The sequence below is a fragment of the Phaenicophaeus curvirostris genome, chromosome 28 (assembly GCF_032191515.1).
Source record: "Phaenicophaeus curvirostris isolate KB17595 chromosome 28, BPBGC_Pcur_1.0, whole genome shotgun sequence".
Lineage (NCBI taxonomy): Eukaryota > Metazoa > Chordata > Aves > Cuculiformes > Cuculidae > Phaenicophaeus > Phaenicophaeus curvirostris.
In genome coordinates this window covers 6,677,887-6,695,750 of record NC_091419.1, presented here as the reverse complement: position 1 = coordinate 6,695,750, position 17,864 = coordinate 6,677,887, and the positions used below count along the sequence as shown (strand labels likewise).

At 67.4% G+C, this 17,864-nt stretch overlaps 1 protein-coding gene across 3 annotated transcripts; it reads left to right on the top strand.

Moving 5' to 3' along the window:
• Positions 1–2,941: 2,941 nt before the first annotated feature.
• Positions 2,942–17,125, top strand: KCNN1 (potassium calcium-activated channel subfamily N member 1). Of its 3 annotated transcripts, XM_069878309.1 has the most exons (10): positions 3,923–4,128; positions 8,745–8,860; positions 11,211–11,609; positions 11,686–11,781; positions 11,861–12,279; positions 14,263–14,404; positions 14,501–14,611; positions 15,265–15,392; positions 16,006–16,075; positions 16,840–17,125. In XM_069878309.1, exons 3-10 carry the CDS (start codon positions 11,268–11,270, stop codon positions 17,110–17,112), a joined length of 1,581 nt encoding a protein of 526 aa, XP_069734410.1. In that variant the 5' UTR covers positions 3,923–4,128; positions 8,745–8,860; positions 11,211–11,267; the 3' UTR covers positions 17,113–17,125. The 3 variants fall into 3 exon arrangements, with proteins under 3 accessions (XP_069734411.1, XP_069734409.1, XP_069734410.1); XM_069878310.1 differs by lacking the exon at positions 3,923–4,128 and adding an exon at positions 2,942–3,204 and having other exon boundaries at positions 14,263–14,611; XM_069878308.1 differs by having other exon boundaries at positions 3,918–4,128; positions 14,263–14,611.
• The last annotated feature ends 739 nt before the right edge of the window (positions 17,126–17,864 follow it).

Here is a 17,864-nt window from a genome sequence, read left to right as displayed (position 1 = left end):
CGATTGATGCTGGTGTCCCCCCCCTCCACTGCCTGCGCCACTGCCTGCATCCCTGCCTGCGCCCCTCCTCGCTGCTCGCTGCTGGAATAACCAACCCACGTGAGTGCTCTGGGCCCCCCCTCTTTGTCCCTGTGTCCCCCCAGGCTGCAGGGCTTTCCCCCCCCTCCCTGGGGGTGCCCCTCTCCCCCCCCTCACCCGCTCCCCCCGTGGTGCAGAGGCCTTGGGCAGAGCCCTGGCTTTGTGCAGCAGAGCCCACCCTCCTCCTCCCCTCCTCCTCCTCCTCCTCCTCAGCACTGCGGCAATTCCATGTTTTCCCTCCTGGGAATGGGGGGGGCGACCGGGGGCCCCAGCCAGGCTGGGGGGGTGCGGTGTGCAGGGCTCCCCCCCATCCCTGGGGTGCTGGAGGCTCAGCCCCCGGGGAAAGGGAACCCCCCTGTGATGCTGGGGACCCCCCTGCTACACTTATTGGGAGGGGTCGGGGGCTGATGGGGGTCTGTCCCCCCCATTTCAAAGAAGGGAAGCCCCTCAAAGGAGGGTTTGATGGGGGAACCCCTCCAGTGCATGGAAGGGATCCCCACTCGCAAAGAAGGGGTTAATGGGGGAATCCCTCAGTGGGGGGACGGGACCCCCTCCCCAGTATAAGGTTAATGGGGGAACCCCCCCTCCCCAAACCCCCAAAGCAAAGGCGGGGTGGGGGGAATCCCGCGGTGCAGGAGGGCATCCCCAGGGCGTGGAAGGGGTTAATGGGGGAATACCCCCCCCCTCGCTGCAGTGGGGGGGTCCCCGTGAGTGTGTCCCCTCCCCAGAGTAGGGGGGTGGGGGGCAGGGAGTGGGGATGGGGGGGGAATCCCCACCCCCCTCCGGGGGTTCCCCCTCCTCCTCCTCCTTCTCTGTGTTGGGGGGGGGGGGCACAGCCTGGGGGGGGGAACCCGAACCGGGATCCTGGCTGTGAGCGCAGCTCAGCATCCTTCCCCCCCCTCCCCATCACCGGGCATCCCCCCCCCGCCCCAGGCATCCCCCCCTCACTGGGTATCCCCTTCCCTCCATCACTGGGTATAACCCCCCCCCCCCATCACTGGGCATCCCCCCCCTATCACCGGGTATCCCCCTCCCTCCTCCATCACTGGGCACCCCTCTCATCACCGGGCATTCCCCCCCTCCCCATCACCGGGTATCCCCCCCCCGCACAGGGTATCCCCCCTCCCCCCGCGGGTTTCCCTGCACTGCGCATCCCTCCCTGCACTCAGCATCCCCCCCCCCAGCTCAGCGCACTCCCTCTGCAGCACCGAGCTCTGCACCACAGCCCCCCCGAGCCCCCCCTTTCCTCCTTCACGCCCCCCCGCCCCCGCACCAGGGAACCCTGAGGGCAGCGTCGTGCCTGCAAACCCCCCCCCCAATCCCCCTGCACCCCCCTGAACACTGCAGCAGCGAGCACGCAGAACAGCCCTGCGCCTCCCAAACACGTATGGCCACGCGTGTGCCCCTTGCACACGCACAGACAGGCGTGCAACCCGTGTATGCACACGCACACAGCGCTGTGCGCCCGTTACACATGCACACAGCCAGGCGTGCAACCCCTGCACACATGCACAAAGCCATTTGTGCACCCCCTGCACACATGCAAAGCCGCGTGTGCATCCCCTGCACACGCAGACACGCAACCCTTTGTGTGCACACCCTGCACACCCACACAAAGCCGTGTGTGCCTCCCCTTGCACGCACACAAAGCCAGAGCCGTGTGCGTCCCCTGCGCACAGACGCACACAAAGCCACACGCACACAAAGCCGTGCTGCAGCCCTTGCACACGCACACTCACACAAAGCTTTCATGCACCCCTTGCACACAAACACCCACAGAAAGCCATGCTGCAGCCCTTGCACACACACACAAAGCCATGATGCAGCTCTTGCACGCATGCACACACACAAAGCCACATGCACACAAAGCCATGCTGCAGCCCTTGCACACACACACTCACACAAAGCTTTCATGCACCCCTTGCGCATGAACACCCACAGAAAGCCATGCTGCAGCCCTTGCACACCCACACAAAGCCATGATGCAGCCCTTACACACTCACACAAAGCCATGCTGCACCCCTTGCACACACAGTCATGTGTGCACCCCTTGCACGCATGCACACACACAAAGCCACGCGCACGCAAAGCCATGCTGCACCCTTGCACACGCACACAAAGCCGTGCTGCAGCCCTTGCACATGCACACGCACACAAAGCCCCGCTGCACACTCACAAAGGCCCAGCCACCCCCTCCGAGCAGGGTGGCAGCTCCCTGGTGCCCCTGCGATGTCCCCCCCGGTGACACCCGCACCCCGGGAGCTGCACGCGCTGGGTGCGATGCCGAGGGCTGGGGGTTCCCGGCCCCTGCACCCCGCTGGGCGCTGGGTCCTGCTTGCACGCCTGTGCCACGCTAGCCACGGGGCGGCTGGGGGCCACTGAGCCAGATCAGAGCCGTCGTGGCCAGGTTGGAGCCACCGTGGCCGGGTCAGAGCGATCGTGGCCAAGTCAGAACCATCGCGGTTGGGTCAGAGCCGCTGCGGCCAGGGTAGAGCCACCAGAGCCGTGTTGGAGCCACGATGGCCAGGGCAGAGCCCCTGTAGCCAGATCAGAGTCCCCGTGGCCAGGTCTGAGTCCTGGTGGCCAGGTTTGGGTCCCCGTGGCCGTCTCGGAGCCCCCGTGGCTCCAGCTTGGCCGTGCCCCGGCTGCGATGGCGCTGGGATGCGAGGAGGGAGTCGCGGCAGCAGCGTGGGCGCTCGGGGATGCGCGGGGCGGGCGATCGCCCACGTCCCCGCAGATGTGGCAGTTAGAGCGGGGGAGCGGGCGAGCGGCTAATTTTAGCTGCAGACAATAGCTGCGGTGGCCAGGGCGGCTGCGAGGCAGCAGGAGCGCGCGGCTGCGCGTGTGAGCGGAATAGCAAAACCACCGCATCACCGCTCCGGCAACCCCGCAGCCTCCGCCGTAGCGCGCTGGGGAAACCGAGGCACGGAGCGGCTGCGTGGGGCCAGGCGGGACCGTGGGGCCGGAGTTGGGGCACGCGGCCACCCCCGGCCCCCACTTCATCCCATTGTTCCGGCCAAGGCTCCCGGCAACCCGGGCTCACCGGCGCGCCGGCACGTGCCGACACTGGGCCATGGTCACCGGCAACAGCGCTCGAGGGGAGCGGAGGCTGGGGTCTGCCTGCAGGTGGGTGCAGTGGGGGGCTGGGGACCCCCCTTTAGCTCCTGGGGATCCCCCTGGCTCGTGGGAACCCCCCTCTAGTTCCTGGGGATCCCCTTGGCTCCTGGGGACTCCCTGGATCCTGGGAACCCCCTTCTAGTTCCTGAGGATCCCCTTGGCTCCTGGGACTCCCTGGATCCTGGGAACCCCTCTTTAGCTCCCAGGGATCCCCTGGTGACTGGGAACCCCCTTTATCTTCTGGGCATCCCTTTGGCTCCTGGGAACTCCCTGGATCCTGGGAACCCTCCTTTAGCTCCTGGGGATCCCCTTGGCTCCTGGGGACTCCTCTGGCTCCCGGGGATCCCCTTGGCTTCCAGGAACCCCCCTTTAGCTCTTGGGGAACCCCCAGCTTGTGGGGACTCCTCTCATTCCTGGGGATCCCCTGGCTCCAGCCCCACCCTGCGCAGCAGGGATGGAGAGGGACAGCAGGGGGGTCCCTAATGGCTCTTTGGGAAGGGGTCCCCATGGGGGGCTGCCCCCCAAGGCTCTGGGGGTCCGGGGCAGGCAGACCCCATTTTGTGTCCCCTTCTCCTACCCGCTGCAGCCCCCGGGGGGGGCAGGTTGGGGCAGGGGGACACGGGAGCAGCCCGCGGCGATGACAATGAGGGCGCAATCGGAGTGAGTGACACCGCCTGGCTAAAAATATCTTCCTCCCCCTCATCCTCCGTGACCGCCGCGGCCTCAAGGTCGCTGTGGGCTGGGGGGGACGCGGGGGCGTGGGGCGGGGAAGCCCCCGGCCCCCCCTGCGCCGCAGCTCCCACACACGCTGCCGTCGCCACCGCGGCACACGGAGAGCGGCCGCATCGGCCCTCGCGTCGCAGCCCACGTCCCTGTCACCCCCCGGGCACCCCGACTCGTCCCGACGCGCGCCGTGACGTGGGGCTGTGGCAGGTGAGCTGGGGGGGGACACGGGATTTGGGGACACGGGGGACACGGAGGACCCCCCGCCTGCCGACGGGCTGCGCCGGGCATTCCTCGGCTGCCGGAGATGGGGTGGCGGGGGGTCCCTGGGCTTGGGGACAGCGGGACTGTGGGGACCGAAGGTGTGAGGCTGTGAGTTGAGGAGCTGGGGAACCCCAGTGCGGCGTCTGTTTGCCTCCCCAACCCAGGGAGTCCCTCACCCTGAAACCAGAGGGACCCCGCGGTGCAAACAGCTCCGCTCCATCCGCTTGTGGCACCAGGAATCGCCACGCCGGGGTGGCACGGCCGGCGAGGCACCGGGGCGGTTGGGACCGTGGGCCACACGCGGTGCCGGGGGCGGAAAATCCTGCCTCGGCGCTCGGGGCTCCCGGCAGGTTCCGGCACCGTGTGGTTGCTGTGGCCTCGAGGTGCCAGGGAGCGCCCAGCCCGGCGCGGAGCAGCCGTCGAGGCTGCGGGTTTGCCATGCGGGGACCCCTCTGCCCTTCCCCGTGACCTTGGGCAGCCCCTGGGGACCCCGCGCGGCGCTGGGGACGGTGGTGCCAGCGGGGACACCGCCACGGCGGCCGGGACCCCCGCCCCGACGCGGGAAAAGGGGTTCTCCCACGGTGCTTGTGAGGTTTGGGGGATCCCCCCTCGCTGAGGGGCTCGTGGCGGTGCCGGGGGCAGCGGGGACCCCCGTGTCCCCCGCCGGCAGCCCCAGGCAGGGGGTCTGTCGTGGCTTGGCGGGGGCAGCCATGCGGAGCGGCTTTGTCCTTCGGCTGAGCCGAGGCGGCATGGGGGAGGCGGCGGGCAAACCCGGTGCAGCGGCTTTGTCTGGGGACGGTGACGTGGGGACGGAGCCCAGCCCCCCCCCTGCGGACCCCTCAGCACCCCCTGCCCACCCCCGGGCACCCGCCTGGCCCCGTGCAGGTAGGGGCCCCCGCCACGTGTCCCCCCCGAGGTGGTTGGGATGGGGATGGGGTCCCTCTCGAGCTGGGGGGGTCTTGGGTGCCTCTGCCAGAGCTGGGGACGTGATGCTGTCCCCCTCATCCTTCGGGACCCCAATCCAGCCCCGGGTGGCTCCAGGGGTGGCTCTGGGGGGCTCCGGGGAGGGGTTTTCTCAGGGAGACCCCGGGAGATGCCAGGGATTCCCCTGCCTGCGGTGGGGGCTGGGGAAATCCGGGTGTCCACGCGTGTCCCCGGGTGTCCCCACGCGTGTGCCAGCCCGTGTGCACCCGCAGGACCCCGGGGGTGGGAATGGGCCTGTTCCTGCGTGGGGTAAAGCACCTCAGTGCCGGGCTATGCCCCTTTGCACCCACCCTAACTTGCTGGGGGGGGAATTTGGGGTGCCCAGGGGGTGGCGGTGCAGCTGCTGGCATCACTGGGGGGGTCCCAGGGCTTGGCTGAGCCATCCCGGTGCTCTTTGAGAGCCTGGTGGCCTCACACTGGTGCCTCCACCAGACCCAGGGAGGGGCTGAGGTGGTCCTGTGTCCCCCAAAAACACACTCAGCCCCCCTGCCCTGCGCTGGGGGGCAGCGGCGGAGGCGCAGCCCCCGTTGTGCCGGTGCTGGCAGGGGGGCAGCAACGTTTGCGGGGGCCGGGGGCTCCTGCTGGCACCACCAGATGCTCTCCAGCCTGGGACATATGGCCAGGGCTTGGTGGCAGCGGGAGCCACGGCCGCCCGAGGAACCGGGGACACCGCGGGGGGTTTAGGGGGATGGGGGGGGCTTGCAAGGGGTCTGATGCAGTTCATGCACCCAGAGCCCCCACCCCGTCCCTGGGCCCTTTCTGGGGGGCACAGGGTGGGTTCCCCTCGCTCCTTTCCCCAGTTCCCCTCACTCCTTTCCCCAGTACGGCAGTGGGACGGTGGCCGTGCCGCCTGGCTGCTGGCGCGGGGGCTCCCCCAAATTCCTGCCCCACCCTCCCCGCGCCCGCAATTCCCAGGCAGGAATTAGCAAGCGGGTAATAAATAAATCACCAGCCGGGAGGGAGCCTTTCGGCCGCCAGCCTCTATTTTTAGCTGCATCCTCCTCCTCTGCAGTTGCTCCCTGGCAGCAGCGCTGCTCCGGGGCACGAGCTGGGGTCCCACCGCCACCCCCCAGCCACCCCCAGGGCCCCGGGAGCTGCTGCAGCCCGGCCAGGGCAGGGTTAATCCGTGTCCCTGAGGGGGTGCGGAGGTGCTGCTCCAGCTGGGGTCCCCCTAAAACCCCCTTTGCCCACTCCCCATCACCCCCAGCCCAGGGTCCTTCCCCAGGACACCCCGTGCCCCCCAGGGCAGGATCCCCCACCCCTCCCTGGGGTGCCCAGCATCCTCCCAGGCCCCAAATGAGGGGGTGACCGTGCCACCCTCTGGCTGTGCCGGGACACCGGGGCTGCGGTGGGCGTCCTGCTGCCACGTTGCTGCCAACGTCCCGGTGCGGGAGCTGCTGGGAGCGGCCGCGCTCGCGGCCATCGCTCAAGAACACCCGGTGGCCGTGGAGACCTGGCCGTGGGGACCACGCTCAGCCCACCCGAGCATCCCTGGGGTCGTGGGGACAGGGACCCTCAGGGCTTTGTGGTTTTAATCCACCCTCCGAGCACCAAATGCCGCCGCAGACGTCCCTATCGATACCCTGGCAGGAGGAGATTTAATAAGGCCCGTATCCGTTGCCGTCAATAGGAGCCGTTAACAAAATGACCCCAGGGTGATGGTTAATAAAATATTTACTGCCATCCATCCGGGAGGGCTCTGGGGCCGCTGCACCGACCCCGTTCCAGGTGCCAAAACCTTCGCCAGGCCACAGGGAGAGCGCCCAGCGCCGGCATCGCCGCGGTGAACGAGGCTCGGGGCCAGCAGCCGGAGGAAAACCGCTTCCCCTCCGTCCTGCCCGCTGCGTATTTTTTCCTCCCCAGCCGAATATTAAAAAGAAATCGGAGCCCATTTTCCTGCAATAAATTTGGCCGAATGGAGAGAAAATGATCTGGCTCTGGAGGGGCGCCAGCGGCCCTGGATGCGCACCGGGGAGCAGCCGGGCGCTCCAGCCTGGCCGCGCAGCCTTTGCTCCCGCAGGTAGCGGGGAAGGATCTTCCCTGGCTCCAGCGCATCCTCTGGGGGACGGGGAAGGGGTCCCAAAGCCGCTCTGCACCCCACGGCCTGCGCGGCTGTCCCTGCGCCGCGACGGCTGCAGGCGCTGGGGATGCCGGCGCTGGTTGTTGGGTATTTCAGCCGGGATGGGCTGCAGGCTGCTCGGAGGCCTGGAAGCCGGGGGGCTGCGCAGCACCGGGGTGCAACCCTGCTGCAGGGCTGGGGGAGCGCGTGGGGACCCCAGCTCCCCTGCATGCAACCTGCGCCGGCGTAGGCAGCGAGCTCCAGCCTGGCCCGTGAACCAGGGCGGCGCTGCCGGTGCCATCGGCGCCGTGTGGGGTTTGTGGGGCTCGTGCAGCGGGGCTGTGGGTGCTGGGGTCGGTGCTGGGATCGGTGCTGGCTGCAGCGGGGCTGTGGGTGCAGTGAGGCTGTTGGTGCAGCGGGGTTGTAGCTGCAACAGGGCTGTCGGTGCAACGGAGCTGGGGTTGCAGCGGGCCCGTTGGTGCAACGGAGCTGTTGGTGCAACGGAGCTGTCGGTGTAATGGAGCTGTTGGTGTAATGGAGCTGCGGGTGCAACGGGGCTGTTGGTGCAATGGAGCTGTTGGTGCAATGGAGCTGTCGGTGTAATGGAGCTGTTGGTGTAATGGGGCTGCTGGTGCAACGGGGCTGTTGGTGCAATGGAGCTGTTGGTGCAATGGAGCTGCGGGTGCAACGGGGCTGTTGGTGCAACAGGGCTGCGGGTGCAGTGGAGCTGTCGGTGCAACAGGGCTGCTGGTGCAATGGAGCTGTCGGTGTAATGGAGCTGTTGGTGTAATGGGGCTGCTGGTGCAATGGAGCTGTTGGTGTAATGGGGCTCTTAGTGCAACGGAGCTGCGGGTGCAACGGGGCTGTCGGTGCAATGGGGCTGTTGATGCAACAGAGCTGCGGGTGCAGCGGGGCTGTTGGTGCAACGGAGCTGTTGATGCAACAGAGCTGCGGGTGCAGCGGGGCCGTTGCTGCAGCGGAGCCATTGGTGCAACAGGGCTGTGGGTGCAACGGGGCTGTCGGTGCAACGGGGCTGTTGGTGCAACGGAGCTGCGGATGCACCGGGGCTGTGGGTGCAACAGGGCTGTGGGTACAACGGAGCTGTCGGTGCAACAGGGCTGCTGGTGCAATGGAGCTGCGGGTGCAATGGGGCTGTTGGTGCAACGGGGCTGTCGGTGCAATAGGGCTGTTGGTGTAATGGGGCTGCTGGTGCAACGGGGCTGTCAGCGCAATGGGGCTGTTGGTGCAACGGAGCTGTTGGTGCAACAGGGCTCTTGGTGTGCCGGGGCTGTTGGTGCAACGAGGGGCGCCGTGGCCGCAGGGGTTGGTGCTGCTGTCGGGCCTGGGTGCGGGGGGGCTGAGGGCGCTGGGGGTCTGTGGATGCCGGGGGGGCCATGCTCGCTGCCGCGGGACCCCCGTGCGATGGGGCTGCAGTGCTGGGGGCCTGGGTGGCTCTGGGGGTCCCAGCCCCGCGGCCCAGGGGGTTTGGGGACCCCGCTAACGCCGTGTCTCCGTCCAGGTGTGGAGGGAAGCCCATGGCACCCGGACCCCCGGACCCCCCCTGCAACGAGCCCTGGTCCCGCAGCCCCTAACGCCCTGAGAGCCCCCCCGGCCGGCTCCAGGGAGCCCGAGCAGGTATGGGGGTGCCAGGGGGGCAGAGCTGGGGGGGCAGGGAGCTGCTGCGGTGCAAGGGGGGGGTCACAGGCGAGTGCTGGGGGTGCATTGGGGTGTGATGGGGTGCATTGGGGTGCCGGGGCCTGTGTTGGGGTGCTGGGGGGGTTGCATTGGGGTGCTGGGGGGTGGGTTGCAGTGCATTGCAGGTCTGGAGGGGGGTCCAGGAGCGCATGGAGGGGGAGTTTTGCGGGGGGTCTGGGGGTGCAGGGGAGGTCTGCGAGCACAAGGAGGTCAGGTTAGGGGAGGGATGGAGGAGTCTGAGGGTGCACGGAGGGGTCTGCAGACAAAGGGGGTGTCTGAGGGCGCAAAGGAGGCCTGAGGGTGCAGGAGGTGGTTGGGGGGAGCAGGTGAGATCTGGGGGTGCAGGAGGGGGCCTGGGTGTGCAGGGGTGGGTCTGGGGGTGCAGGGGAGGTCTGAGGGTGCAGGAGGGGTCTGGGGGTGCAGGAGGGGTCTGGGGGTGCAGAGGGGGGTCTGGAGGTGCAGGAGGGTGTCTGGGGGTGCAGGAGGGGTCTAGGGGCGCAGGGGAGGTCTGGGGGTGCAGGGGAAGCCTCGGGGCGCAGGAGGATCTGGGCTCACATGGAGGTTTCTGGGGGCGCACGGAGGGTCTGGGGGCGCAGCGGGTCCCGCTCGGGGGGCGGGGCCAAGGGGCGCGGTGGGCGGGGCCAGCAGCGAGTGGGCGGGGCTAAGGGCGAGGAGGGGGCGTGGTCACGGTCATAAGGGGGCGTGGCCTAGGACCGAAGGCGCGCCGCTTGGTGCGCGGGGGGGCGTGTCCGCGCGGAGGGGGCGGGGCCTGGAGGGGGCGGGGCCTGGAGGGGGCGGGGCCTCTCCCCGCCAATCGCGGCGCCGCCCCCCCCGGGCGCTCCGGTCCCGGCTCCGAGCGGCAGGTACCGAGCACCGGGGGGATGGGGGGTGTGTGTGGGGGGGGTGTGTGTGTGAACCGAACCTAGCGGGCACCGGGCACCGTCCAGGGCTCTGCCGGGGGGGGATCTGAGCCGAGCCCGCCGGCTACCGGGCACCGGGCAGGACCGGGACGGGGTGGGGGGGGCAGTTGAGCCGGGAGCAGCGGGCACCGAGCACCGGGCAGGAGCACCGAGCCGTCCCGGGGCTGCGGGGGGTGGGGAACCGGGGGGGGGGCACCGGCCCCGTCCTGCCCTCGCTGCCCCTCCGGGGGGGGCGAAGGGGGCGGCTGGGGGGGGGGGGCACCGAGACCGGGGGCGGCACCGACCTCTCGGTGAGGGGCACGTCCGCCCCCCCGCAGGACAGGGTGGGGGTGTGTGTGTGTCCCACGGCAGGACGTGTTTTTTCCTGGGAAGGTGCCCCCCCCACCTGGACAGGACACGTCCCACACAGCCAGGACACGTCCCTACAGTGGGACACGTCCCCCCAGGGCAGGACATGCCCCCCCACCAGGGAGGACAGGTCCCCCCAGCAGGACACGTCCCCCATGGAGAGGTCACATCCCCCAGGACACGTTCCCCCTACAGGACACATGCCTATGGGGAGGACACGTCCCCCCCAGGCAGGACATGTCCCCCAGGGCACGTCACCCCAGGCAGGACACATCCCCTAGGACATGTCCCCCCAGACAGGACTCAAACCCTAGGACACGTCCCCCACCCAGGACACGTCCCCCATCAGCAGGACAGGTCCCCCCAGGCAGGACATGTCCCCGCACAGGACAGGTCCCCCTAGCAGGACACGTCCCCCCCAGACAGGACACGTCCCCCCCCAGGACACGTCCCCCCAGGGCAGGACATGCCCCCCCGCCCAGGGAGGACAGGTCCCCCCAAGCAGGACATATCCCCCATGGGGAGGACAGGTGTCCCCCCCCCCAGGACACGTTCCCCCTGCAGGACACATGCCTATGGGGAGGACACATCCCCCCCAGGCAGGACACATTCCCATGGGGAGGACACGTCCCCCCCAGGCAGGACACGTCCCCCCCCAGGACAGGTCCCCCTAGCAGGACACGTCCCCATCAGCAGGACATGTCCCCCCCCAGGACAGGTCCCCCTAGCAGGACACGTCCCCCCCAGACAGGACAAGTCCCCCAGGCAGGACACGTCCCCCCCAGGACAGGTCCCCCCAGCAGGACACGTCCCCATCAGCAGGACATGTCCCTCCCCAGGACAGGTCCCCCTAGCAGGACACGTCCCCATCAGGACACGTCGCTGCGCGCTCGAGGCCAGCACATGGTGCCACGTGCCCTCCAGGTGTCCTCCAGGTGTCCCCCCGTGCCCGGCGAGGTGAGGCCGCTGCCCCCCCCGTCCTAGGGGCCCCGCGCCCACCCGCCGCCGTCCCCGTCCCGCAGGTGGCCCCCGCGCCGCTGCGCCATGCGGCATCGCCCGCCCGCGCCCCCGCCAGAGCCATGAGCGCCTGCCGCTACAACGGGGGGGTGGCGAGGCCCCGGGGCCCCCTGGACGGGGAGACCCAGCCTCTGCGGCCCCGCCGGCCCCCCGGCCCCGAGGTGGTGGTGTCGCAGCCGGAGCAGCCCGGGGGTCCGGATCCCGGCACGGTGACGGCGCGGGATGCAGCCGAGGAGCGAGGCCGAGGGCCGCGGAGGAACCAGAACATCGGGTACAAGCTGGGGCACCGGCGAGCCCTCTTCGAGAAGCGGAAGCGCCTCAGCGACTACGCCCTCATCTTCGGGATGTTCGGCATCGTGGTCATGGTCACGGAGACGGAGCTGTCCTGGGGGGTCTACACCAAGGTGGGGGGCGCGGGGGGTATGAGGCGGGGGCCGGTGGGGGTGGCCGGCCGGGCTCACGCTGCCGCTCACCTCGCAGGAGTCGTCGTATTCGTTTGCACTGAAATGCCTTATCAGCCTCTCGACCGTCATCCTCCTGGGGCTCATCGTCATGTACCACGCCAGGGAGATCCAGGTGAGGAGAACCTGCCGGTGGGGGCCGGCGGGGACCGCCCCAGGGGTCCCACCACCCACCCTTCCTCGTGCCCCCCCAGCTCTTCATGGTGGATAACGGCGCCGACGACTGGCGCATTGCCATGACCTACGAGCGCATCTTCTTCATCGCCCTGGAGCTGCTCGTCTGCGCCATCCACCCCATCCCCGGGCAGTACCTCTTCACCTGGACGGCGCGGTTGGCCTTCACCTACGCCGCCTCGGTGGCCGACGCCGACGTTGACATCATCCTCTCCATCCCCATGTTCCTGCGGCTCTACCTGATCGGGCGCGTCATGCTGCTGCACAGCAAGCTCTTCACCGACGCCTCCTCCCGCAGCATCGGAGCCCTCAACAAGATCAACTTCAACACCCGCTTTGTCATGAAGACCCTCATGACCATCTGCCCCGGCACCGTCCTCCTGGTCTTCAGCATCTCCTCCTGGATCATCGCCGCCTGGACGGTCCGCGTCTGCGAGAGGTACGCGGGGCGCTCCCCGTGGGGCGCTCCCCGTGGGTCTCCGGGGGGGCGTGGGGCTGGGGTGCAGCTGAGGACGCACAGTGCAGACACCGGAGAGGCCGGGGGGAGAGCCGAGACCCCTTGGAGAAGAGGTCCCTGGCCCCCTTGGTGGGACCCTTGTGCCCTGGCTGATGGCCACGACGGCTTCGCCAAACCCAAACTGCCCGCCGAGGCGAGGTGGGGGCAGCCGGACCCTCTCCCAGGCCCCTCCGTGCTCCCCTCTTTGCTGCCGGGAGGAGCTGGGGGTGTCCCGGCGGGGTCTGAGCCGCGGAGCAGGGTGCCACCCGTGCTCCTCGGCTGCTCCGGCGGGGATGCCAGGATGCCCGCGCTCGCCCCTCCTCGCCCGCTGCCCCGGGATGTGCATTAACGGCTCTTGTTTTCCCTCCCCGACCGCTCTGCTGCTCGCAGGGACAAACTGTGAGTCACCCCAGGGACCGACAGCGCGTCCTGCACGGGGCGTCCCCCCCGCCCCAGGCTTCCGCTACCCCGAATTTAGGATCAGCTGCAGCTGGGGGGGTCGGGGGGACGAGGCTGGGGGGGCAAAGAGCCCATGGACACGGAAAGGGGGCAGAGCCCTTTTCCGCTTGGAACCTCAGCAGCTGCTTTCTGTCCCCCTGCGCCCCCCAGCCTGGCCGTGGGCATAAACCGGGGGTCCCATCGCAGCATTTTGGGGGGGCTGGAGCGTGGATCCTCCTGCCCCGGCTCTCAGGGGGCTCTCGGAGGGGTGGGCTTGCTGCAGGAATTGCTGTGGGTCTCGGGGTGACCCCACAGGGAGAAACCCCAGCGAGGAGCAGAGCTGAGCTGGGAATCAGCTGCTGGATCCTCCTTGGAGGCTTTGGCTGCGTCTCCAAAGGGCTTTTGCTCCCGTTGCTTGGGGTTTCCCTCCTCAACGTGCGGTTTGGGTGCGCTGAAGGGGCCCTGGGTGCTCCTCGGTGACACGGGGGGCGCGGGGGTCACCACAGACCCCGCTGTCCCCATCGCCGTGGGGTGACGTCCTTGGGCCGCTGTCCCTTGGGGGGCTCAGCCCTCACTGGCATGCGGGTGCCCCCCAGCTTCACCCCGCTGTGAGGTTCCAAGCCCAAACCACGTGGCTGTGCTGGGGTGGGGAGGGACGCAGCAATCCTAAATTCCTTGCCGCACGCTTGAACCCACCCCAGCTCGCTCCTGTCTCCTCCTTTCCCTTCTCTTCCCCCCAGCACCCGGTTTCCCCGCTCCCCGCATGCCCCTGTCCCACCGCCCCGCTTGGCCACCCTGCTGCTCCGTCCCTCCGGGCTTGCTCCGGCGAGCAGGGGCCGTGTCCGGGGGTCTCGGGGAGGGTTGGGGGGCGCAGCCGCCTGCATTTGTGGCATCAGCGCTGGCCATGAAATCTCGAAGCGCAGCGTCCCCTGCTCCCCGCTCAGTGACCCCTGTGGTGGCCCCAGGGCTCTCGGTAGCCCTTGGCTCAGGGTGGGGGTGCCCCCCAAGGGGCTCGTGGGGCAGGGGGTGCTCTGGAGGGGTCTGTGCCGCTGTCCCCTGCTCTGCAGAGATGGGGTGTCCCCTCCCAGGGGCGTCTGGTGGCAGCACCAGTGTCCTGCGCTTTGAGATCTCTGGGGGAGCTCCAGGAGGATGGGGGCTCCTGCTCCGTACCCGTCATCTCCCTCTCCTCACCCAGTAGCACCCTCCGAGCCGACCCTGCTCCCGCAGTGACCCCGGGGTTCTCCCCATCCCTGGTGTCCATGTCTAGAGTGGCCATTCCTGGTGTCCCCAAAGTGTCCCCAGGGTGTCCCCAGTTTCTCTGAGGACCCAGACGCCGGTGGCCCAGTCGGGAGCTTGGGGACCCTCCCGGCTGCCGCTGCCGAGTGGGAAAGCGGCTCAAAAACTGATGTCAACGCTGGCAGTGCCGCGGGGGGCACGCGGTGGGAGCGGGAGCGTGCGGTGACAGCGGCTGTGCTCGGCCCCGGGCAGGTACCACGACAAGCAGGAGGTGACCAGCAACTTCTTGGGGGCGATGTGGCTGATCTCCATCACCTTCCTCTCCATCGGCTACGGGGATATGGTGCCGCACACCTACTGTGGGAAGGGCGTGTGTCTGCTCACCGGCATCATGGTGAGCGCCGGGGAGCCGGGGAGGTGGCGCTTTGGGGGGCTCCTGCGTCCCCGTCTGGCTCCTGCCGCTGCCCTCACCGCGCGGCTCTGCCCGCAGGGCGCCGGCTGCACCGCTCTAGTTGTCGCCGTCGTCGCCAGAAAGCTAGAGCTCACCAAAGCGGAGAAACACGTGCACAACTTCATGATGGATACGCAGCTAACGAAGCGGGTAAGACCCCCGTGGGGCTGCCCGCCACCCCGGCCCCATCAGCTCCAGCATCGCCGGGGCAGGACCAGCCATCTCCATCCCCGGTCGTGGTGCTTCTATCGCTGATTTTGGTGCCTCCGTTGCTGATTTTGGTGCCTCCATCCCTGATTTTGGTGCCTCCGTTGCTGATTTTGGTGCCTCCATCCCTGATTTTGGTGCCTCCGTTGCTGATTTTGGTGCCTCCATCCCTGATGTTGGTGCCTCCATCCCTGATGTTGGTGCCTCCATCCCTGATTTTGGTGCCTCCATCTCTGATTTTGGTGCCTCCCTCGCTGATTTTGGTGCCTCCATCCCTGATTTTGGTGCCTCCATCTCTGATTTTGGTGCCTCCCTCGCTGATTTTGGTGCCTCCATCTCTGATTTTGGTGCCTCCCTCGCTGATTTTGGTGCCTCCCTCCCTGATTTTGGTGCCTCCATCTCTGATTTTGGTGCCTCCATCTCTGATTTTGGTGCCTCCCTCCCTGATTTTGGTGCCTCCCTCCCTGATTTTGGTGCCTCCATCTCTGATTTTGGTGCCTCCCTCGCTGATTTTGGTGCCTCCCTCGCTGATTTTGGTGCCTCCACCCCTCATCCTGGTGCTTCCATCCCCGATCTTGCTGCTCTGTTGCTTCCAGGTAAAAAATGCTGCTGCCAACGTACTCAGGGAAACGTGGCTCATCTACAAACACACCAAGCTGGTGAAGAAGATCGACCATGCCAAAGTTCGGAAACACCAGCGTAAGTTCCTCCAAGCCATCCATCAGTAAGTGCCAAACCTTTACCTGCTTCCTACGAGGAGGTTTTATCCCATCGCGGCTCCGCAAGGAGAGCCAAGTGCTTCCTCCCCTTCTGCACCCAGGGGTTGGGAGCCAGGTGGTCCCCACAGATGCTTTCCCAGTGGGTGAAGACCCCGACGCTGCTGGGGTGACTCCAGGGGTACCCAATCTTTGAGGGTCGATGTCACCAAATCTGCTTCATCCCCCGCGGGGCTGGGGGGCTGCAAACCCCCTTGCTGCCTCCTGCTGCTTTTTGGGGTTGGGGGGATGCCCGGTTTGGTGGGAGGGGGTGGGGGGCAGCGAGGCGGGGGCCGTGCTGCGGCTGCTGTCGTCTCCCCCGTGCTCTTCGTGGTGGTATTAAACCTGCTGTTGTGTTTTGTCTCTGTTCTGCCCCGTCCCTGCAGAGCTCAGAAGTAAGTTGCTCCTCTCCTCCGTCCGCTCCCGTGTGCATGAGCTCGGCACCGCGGAACCGGGGAGTCGGGGGGGCTCGGATGGAGGGGGCTGAGGCTGCGCTCGTGGGGCAGGAGGGCTGCATGCCTGGGGGGGCTGCCTCGGGGGGGGGGTCACTGGCCTTGACCTCGCTCTCCTGTATCCCTGCAGGTTGAGGAGCGTGAAGATGGAGCAGCGGAAGCTGAACGACCAGGCCAACACGCTGGTGGACCTGGCGAAGGTGAGCGATGCCGGGCTTGGAGGGGGCTGCAGGACACTCCCTGCAGGAGTTGGGGGGCTGAGCCCCCCCTTCTGTCCCCCCCATCATGGTTTTGGTGCCCCCACATCATGGTTTTGGTCCCCCACATCATGGTTTTGATCCCCTCCCCCATCATGGTTGGGCTCGATGATCCAGTGGGTCTTTTCTAACCTGGTGATTCTAGGATTCTAGGATTCTAGGATTCTGATTCTGTGATTCTAGGATTCTGTGATTATGGTTTTGGTCCCCCCCCAGCTGAAGTTTGGCAGCCAAAACGCTGCAGTTGAGCTCCCAAATCCCCCAGCAGGGAGAGGGGAGAAGGAAACGAAGGGAAAGGCTTGTGGGTCGAAAACTGAAACTGCAGCTTTAATGAAATGATAATAATAAGAAGAATGAAATTAATTAGAAAGTAATTCTCTTCTCCCAAGGAAAAAAGGGTGGGATGAGAGGAAGCGGCCTCACGTTGCACCAGGGGAGGTTTAGGTTGGATATTAGGAAAGAATGTCCTCTCTGAAAGGGCTCTCGGGCCCCGGTAAAAGCTCCTAAGGAGGTGATGGAGCCCCCATCCCTGCAGGGGTTTAAAAGATGGACAGACGAGGTGCTCGGAGATGGTTTAGTGGTGGTCGGGGTCGTCTGGACTCGCTGATCTCAAAGGTCTTTCCCAACCTAGCGATTCTATGACTCGTCACCAAACCGACGCTCTAATTTAGCTCAAACCAGCCCCCCCCCCCGCTTTCCCCCCCCAGACCCAAACCATCATGTACGACATGGTCTCGGAGCTGCAGGAGCGTCACGAGGACCTGGAGAAGCGCCTGGGCGCCTTGGAGGCCAAGCTGGAGGCTCTGGGGCTGAACCTGCTGGCGCTGCCGGGCTTGGTGAGCCAAGCGCTGGGGCAGCAGCAACGCGAGCTCCTGGGGAGCTGGACCCCCCGCCTCTGCTCCGCCACGGCCCCCTGCACCCCGACTCGAGCCCCCCGCTCCCCGTCCACCGCGCCCCCCAGCTCCTCGGACAGCGGGTGATGGTGGGGTGGGGTGGGGGGGCGAAGGTGGGGGGCCCCCTCTTTATGTCTGGCCATCGTGTGGCTGATTTCAGTAGCTTTGTTCTGTAAAGCCCTGTATAAAATTCCTGCGTTCACTGTGCTGGCGTGAGGCTGCAGCCCCCCCCACCCGGGACGCCCCCCTCGGATGAGTCGGAGGGAGCCCTGACCTCCAGGAGGGCTTTTGGGGGGACAAAGCTGCCCTGGGGGGGGGACAAAGCTGCCCTGGGGGGGGATAAAGCTGCCCTGGGGGGGGGGAGGCAGCCCCTAGGGGAAGAAAAGCAGCCCAGGGGTGGGATGGGGGGGCGATAAATCAGCCCTAGGAGGGGATAAAGGAGCCCTAGGAGGGGAAAAAGCATCCCAAGGGGGGCAGGAGCCTGAGGGGAGGGTCAGGATGGGGGGATAAGCCTGGAGCCCTGAGTATTAGGGGGGTTTAGGCTGCCCCCCCACCTTTCCCCAGTTTAAAGGAGGGGGGAGGTTGGGGATGGGGGTGGGGGCTCACCTGGAGGGGAGGGGGGGGGCATGGTGAGCGCAGGGCTGAGCCCCAGGGGCTGAGGGTGGTTTGGGGTTTTTTTGAGGGGGGGGGGGCTCTGTTTGCGGCTCTGCCACGAAGTGCCCTTGGCCAAGTCCCGTCACCTCTCTGTGCCTCAGTTTCCCCATCTGTAAAATGGGGGGGCGGGGCCCCCACAACGGTACCAACCGTTATAAAGTGCTGTGAGATGCAATATTGAGCCC